Source organism: Strongylocentrotus purpuratus, unplaced genomic scaffold (assembly GCF_000002235.5).
Source record: "Strongylocentrotus purpuratus isolate Spur 01 unplaced genomic scaffold, Spur_5.0 spur5_contig_389, whole genome shotgun sequence".
Classification (NCBI taxonomy): Eukaryota; Metazoa; Echinodermata; class Echinoidea; order Camarodonta; family Strongylocentrotidae; genus Strongylocentrotus; species Strongylocentrotus purpuratus.
The window spans coordinates 1-6,336 of NW_022145050.1; the positions used below are offsets into that span (position 1 = coordinate 1).

At 42.3% G+C, this 6,336-nt stretch overlaps 1 protein-coding gene across 1 annotated transcript; it reads right to left on the reverse strand.

Moving 5' to 3' along the window:
* Positions 1-322: 322 nt before the first annotated feature.
* On the reverse strand, positions 323-5,811 carry LOC115924327 (alanine--tRNA ligase, cytoplasmic-like; the record flags this gene model as incomplete). The annotated part of the gene is made up of 8 exons (XM_030986479.1): positions 5,701-5,811; positions 5,149-5,380; positions 4,495-4,646; positions 3,509-3,559; positions 3,055-3,183; positions 2,275-2,382; positions 1,583-1,766; positions 323-434 (listed from the first exon to the last, which is right to left on the reverse strand). Coding segments are annotated over exons 1-8 (1,079 nt in total), but the record flags the coding sequence as incomplete, so codon positions are not given.
* Positions 5,812-6,336: the final 525 nt, after the last annotated feature.

Here is a 6,336-nt window from a genome sequence, read left to right on the forward strand (position 1 = left end):
CAAGCACTGTGACTAGTCAAACTGGGTCAACAGACAAAGCAGGCAAGTTGTGGCCACAGCTGGCCTTATCAATCACCCACAGTCAAAGCAAAGCTGTGTCAAGTTACTTAAACAGTCCCAGTCAGTCAATCCTGCTTCATGTAGGCTGGGAATTCTAAACTAATGAAAACAGTCACTTATTTGATTTTGACTGAAAGGACAACTTGGCACAGAATGTATGTTTGCATAGAAGGGTTAATCAAGCAAAATCAATTTCAATAAGTTTGTTTAAACATGATTGATAAAAAGTGATGAAGGAGAAATATTTTTCTCGGAGACTCACGTGCCACCGCAGAACTCCACCGATGTCGTTGAGCCCCCTGGACCTGTAGGGTCAGCTACTAGGTCTTCAACAGGGATACCGATGCTGACGACACGCACTGGGTCTGGGATACCTACCAACAAGCAAACAAACACAGAAGCAGTAGCCAACAAACAAACAAACACAGAGACAATGACCAACAAACCAAACTCTGTGATAAAAACAAGAAGTTCCAGTTTGCTTTCTTAGGGTAGTTGATCTGTAATAGTTAGAGCTCAACAAAAACAACCAGGTTAGCAAACTAGTACTTTCCTTGCCTTCTATCTCGGCGACCCGGGCTCGCGACCCGGGCTCGCGCTCGGCTTTTAAGTGAATTATGTTTTCAGTCCCTGCCTATATTGTGAGCTGCCCCTGTAATACCATGCAGGGTCTCTAGGGTGCCTCTCCCACCTCTATGATTTGAACATATTTGCAACTTTTTCTTCAGTCTTCCACGCAACAGTACCTGTGAAATTTTGAAGAATCTTTGGTTCTTTTACCAGAAGAATAAAAAAAAACACAACAGAAAGAATGTAGTATCCAGTCGCCACTTCAGCAGTTGTGTACAAAGTCTATGTAGAGTCAAGAACATTTCAAAGTATTTCATAACAAAATTGGAAATGTTTCTCAGTCCCAGATTCATGTCCTTTCAACATTTTTGCAATGTCTAGTGACCTCATCTCATGATATATGATGAAAAAAGTGGCGTCAGGATGCAACACTCTTTTCTACACAACTAACTTGACTAAAATGTGCATGAAACAATCGTAATGCAGACATGCACTTTTTAGGAGCCTTGGTTCAAATTTCAGAAAGTATTAAAAGTATAAAAGTTGTCAACTAACTGTGTGTGAATCCGTAGACATACAAGTCATAAAATGACCTGTGACAAAGACTGTCCTTTACAACTGTTCATCCCCTATAACTTGCGACTAAAATTGTGAAGAAAATTTGTCATTTTTCTTTTGACTGGACTTGCCATGGAATTGTGATGGACCTTGTGTGCAACACAAATATAAACACTCTGCCTACCTCATCAAAACACAGCACGCAATCCCTGTATGGCTTTAGCCTGTGCCAATGGCGTGTTCATCGTGTACACTTTAGCAGCATGGCGATGACTTCATTGGCGATGCGTTCGGTGTCTTTCACTTGTTGCGTTGTCATGGCACCCTAACAATTCCAACAATACATAAGATAAGATTTGAAAGGTTATATGTCTTATAAGTGTTTCTTCAAAACCAATTTTATTGTGGAGCGCCGTGGCCTCGTGGTCTGGAGCATTGAATTCGTTGGTCTGCGGGTAATTCTGCAGGTTGTGGGTTCGAGTCACGCCTACGGCCATGGTGGGCGTGCCCTGTGGGCGTGCCCTTGGGCAAGGCACTTTGTCACACATTGCTTCCCCACCCAGGAGTAAAATGGGTGCCTGTGAGGGCAGAGATGGTTATTGTGGTTGATTCTAGCTGCTTGGCGCCGAAATGGCAGCATCTAGCTGTATACACCCAGGGAGCTGAGATTGTCTTTGGACTGTTTCAGTTGCCCAATGAGCAGGGTAATAATGGATGTAGCGTCTTGAGCACCAATATTGGTGGATACGTGCGCCATATAAATGGCACTATTTATATTATTATTGTAGGCTGAGAGGCTAAAACAAAAAGTCATAAAACTATGTGACAACAGTTTTCTACTTTAAATTTGCTTCAAGATTTAATTCATTCCTAATTCATTTCTGTATATTCCAGATTCCATTTTTCAAATAAATGATTTTCCTGACTTAAAAAAATCACCTTATAAAAATAAAACAGCTAATTTTTCCTCAATACAACAAACAATTATTCAATTAAATCTGCTCCACTATACAATCCCGAGAAAAAGACTAAACTATCGGAAGACCTTCCAATACCTTAGCGGTGAAGTCAAATCGTAGCCTGTACTGGCGCCACCAAGGATCCCTTCTGATCCGCGTCTCCTAAGACTTGACGCAGGGCAAAGTTCAAGACGTGAGTCCCTGTGTGGTTGTTCATCACGGGCCTCCTACGAACCTGGAATAAAAGCCGGAATAATGAAAATCACACCAATGTACCAATAGCTGCAAATTTCTGAGGGGGGAAAATCAACATAATGTTTCCAAAACAGTAAAAGCAAATAAATTTTAATTCCTTGCAAGCCTTAAGGAGAAGAAAGCATTCTAAATTAGTATTTGATGGAATTTGCCTTAAATTGTCTTAATTGCATCCACAAAGGTTCCCACAAGAAATCTTAAAATGAAAATTCCACGACTTTTCCCTTACTTTTCCAGGACAAAAGTTACGGCTTTCCAACACCAATTCCATGCTGTTTTTGGTAAAATGTTCCATGATAGCTTTGAATTCCAGAAGTTTTCCAGTTTTTTTTTCAAGACTGTGGGACCCTGATCCACAGATGTTAAGTCTAATATTTGATTTTTGCACCCCCTCACTAAATGCGATTCAAATTAGACAGCTGACCATAGTAAGCTCAGTGATTGAGTGGTTGGTCTCAGGTTCAAGTCCCATCCCAAAAAGTTTGTGAAATTTTCCAATACGCTCTCAGACTGTACCTAGCGTACAGTGTTTTAGAGTAAAGTCTGACATGTTAAAAAAATCAGTATTACAAAACAGTGCAGTTCAATAAAGAGAAAGTGGAAAATGTAGTCAAATTTTTGGGGGGGATATGATGGAACTGAAGATGCTGACCTCATCAACAGCCAGCTTGAGGCGGTCGCCAATCTTGATCTTCCCGTCCAAATCCACAGCGGAAACTTTGCCGATGTGAAGGCAGTAGCCACCTTTGACCTGGACATTGGTAACCCTGAACTCGATATCCTGCAATGCAATGCAGAGTACCAGGCAAGTTAAACAAACAACATACACCAATAATAAAAACAAATCAAAGCGAAAACTCAAAAGGTGATCAAATGGACCATTCCTGCCTGTCAATCAAAACAGTGTGCATCAGCCAATCAGATCAGGACTTTTGGTCATGTGACCCGGTAATTCAGTCAAACTCATTCACAAGCACTGTGAGAGATGTACACAAAACTAGAAGCGGGCGGGGCTTAAGGCCAAACCTGAAATGGCCAATTAAAATAAATCATCATGGATTAAACACACATGAATGAATAAATGAATAAATTTCATAAATACTTACAGCGTTGTCTTCCTTCTCCATAAATCCCTCATCATAGATCTGTCCTCCAGACTCCGCATAGAAGCAGTCTGATCCAGGAGAATGCCGCACTCGTCCCCGCGCTGCACCTCCTCCATGAACTGATTGTCCTTGCGCAGCGCAATAACGGTGCTACCGTCGACTCAAACTCTGTGGAGAGATCAGAACAACAAAGTGGTGTTGGTAGTCCATGGGTGCGCTCCACTCAAGCAAACGTTGCCAACGTTCACAATCTTTTGGTGCATAGTCAAAGGGAAAGCATTGACAATGTCTGCATTGGTCCGTAAGTAGAGTGCATCCCAACTTAAACATTTCAACTTATCTAACAACAAAATTCTATTCAAATTAGGTTTTGCCCTTTGACCAAAGTATAAACACTGTATACTCAGTGTGTTACCTCCCGGGACTCGAACCCACGACCTCCTGCTTTCTAGTGCAGACGTCTTACCACTCGACCACCGAGCTAAGGGGATCGATGAGCTGGTTCGATTCTGATGTACATAGCAGCGGGTTCCACATAAACTATCATAAGGTGGAATTTTGCGTCCGGGTAATGTAAATTAATATTAAGTTTTGCCCCACCGACGTTTAAAAACACTGTATACTCCAGTGTGTTACCCCCGAGAGGAAAGTTGGAAAAAAAATCACTCGGGTGGGACTCGAACCCACATCCTCATGCTTTCTAGTGGCAGACATCTTGCCACTGGACCACGAGCTAACGGGATCGGTGGCTGGTTCGAATCTGATGTACATAGCAGCGGGTACCGCATAAACTATTCATAAGGTGGAGTTTTTTCCAACTTTCTCTTGGGAGGGAACACACTGAGTATACAGTGTTTTTTCGTCGGTTGAAGGGCAAAAACCTAATTTGATTTACATTTACCCCGACGCAAAATTCCATCTCATAAAATGTTCTGATAATCACTTGAGATCAAAGCCAAAATCCTGTCGACATTTTTTCAACTCACGATAGTTGCACGGCAGCATCGCTGGTGTAGTGTTGTACTTGACTTTATCGTCGGTCGGACGGCCACTTTCCTTTTCTCTTGCAAAGCGTTGATAGCGTGAACGTCGAGACTGATGGTGTCGTCAACTCCAGATCCTTGCCCTGAGACAGAATCTGCAATAAAAATGTCAGCAGAAAATAATCAACCATGATGTCAAATTAGCCCCAGGTTTTATGATATAAGATTTGAAGGCTGGCCATGGTGAAGTTAGCAAAGTCAGGGAAAAATTCAAAGTTTTGGACAGTATGCTCTGCCCACCGTCAGGAGACGGATGATGGGCGGTGTGAAGTTTCTTCAGAATGTTATCCGTGAAAACTCTTAATGCACAAGTGCCAACCCCACAGAAACTAAAACCCAATGTTTCCTGTGACCTGCTTGTTTATACAAATAAAATAATATAAAATAGCTGAATTTATAGAGCGCCACGACTGCCTAAGGATACAAGGTGCTAAACAAAGAATGAAAACAGGGCAGGAGACAAGAAAAGAGGACAGCCAGTTGCTATTTGGAGAAAAGGTGGGTCATTTTTGAAGGACAAAATACTGCCAGAAATTCTGATGGGGATGGGTATAGGCTATTCATAATCGGGGGCGGCAATGGAGAATGCCCTGTCACCAGCCTGTGACTTGGGGATGACAAGGGACTCTCCCGCCAGAAGAAAGAAGGGAGTGAGGACGGGTCTGGACCCTCTATTGCCCACGAGCAGGGTGGATGAGCCGTACCTGGGCCTTCTTCTTTCCTCTTCGTATTCGGCCATGTGATGGTCATGCCCTTCTCCTCCATGATCAGACTCGTCAGGTCGATGGGGAATCAGTAGGTGTCGTATACAGCAGCCATGCTGCCTTGCCTTCAAGTGAAAAAAAGTGTTCATGCTATGATTTGAATTGATGCACAATAAGAAAATTATAACACATTTACATCATGTAAATATTTGCCAGAAATCGAAGCCGTTTGGATGCTAGTCGTGATTCCCAGTCACAAAAATGGAAATCAATGAATACTGTCAGTGTTTTCTGGCATGTAACATCAAGAATTCTCAAATTGAATGCCATATATGTGAGTCAACTCTTCCAACTGTATACTTTGTATAAAACACTGACAATTTTGCAGTAACTGGTCACAAATGGCTAACGGGAAAGCCAAAATTCAGACGAAGGTTTGACAGACCTGGCAGTTCCTTGGCGTCCGGCCCCAGCTTGTTGGACGGTCGCTCCAGCACACGGCGCCCTCTAGAGACGTCTGCAAAAACTGTGCTTCTTCCTCGTTAATGATGTCCATGACCAGCTGGGGGTTCCTTGGTCACTTCTGGGAAAAGCTTCGCCCTGGAGTTGGAAGTGAAGAAATTTAACAAAAAATTGTACAATTTCCTCACCTGAAAAACTTGAAAAACTCCTCAATTAAAGAAACCATTAACTCCATTGCTATTGTTGCCTTCCTGAATCCTCAAGGGCCCTGAAAGCCCCAGGTAAAATACAGTGGTGAGACTGGGAAAATGCAAAACTCCACAAAATAATCGGGCAGAGGGTCGAGGGTCGTAGAGGAGCCCCAGAGCAATGTAGGGTCTATGGGGTATGTTTGTATTTGCCTAAAGGCACTCCTTATACTACCCACTTGTTTTGTTTTTATATAAACATAAAAACACCATTAAGGTAAAAACCTCAGGAATTCCTGCATTCCAAAGGTATTCTATAAAAATCCTGAAAAATCAGTATTAATCAAGAAATCCTTTAATAAGAGTAAAATATCCAACAAATCTTACCCCTGTATAGTGGATGGGTTCTACTTTCTTCAATACAGAAACAA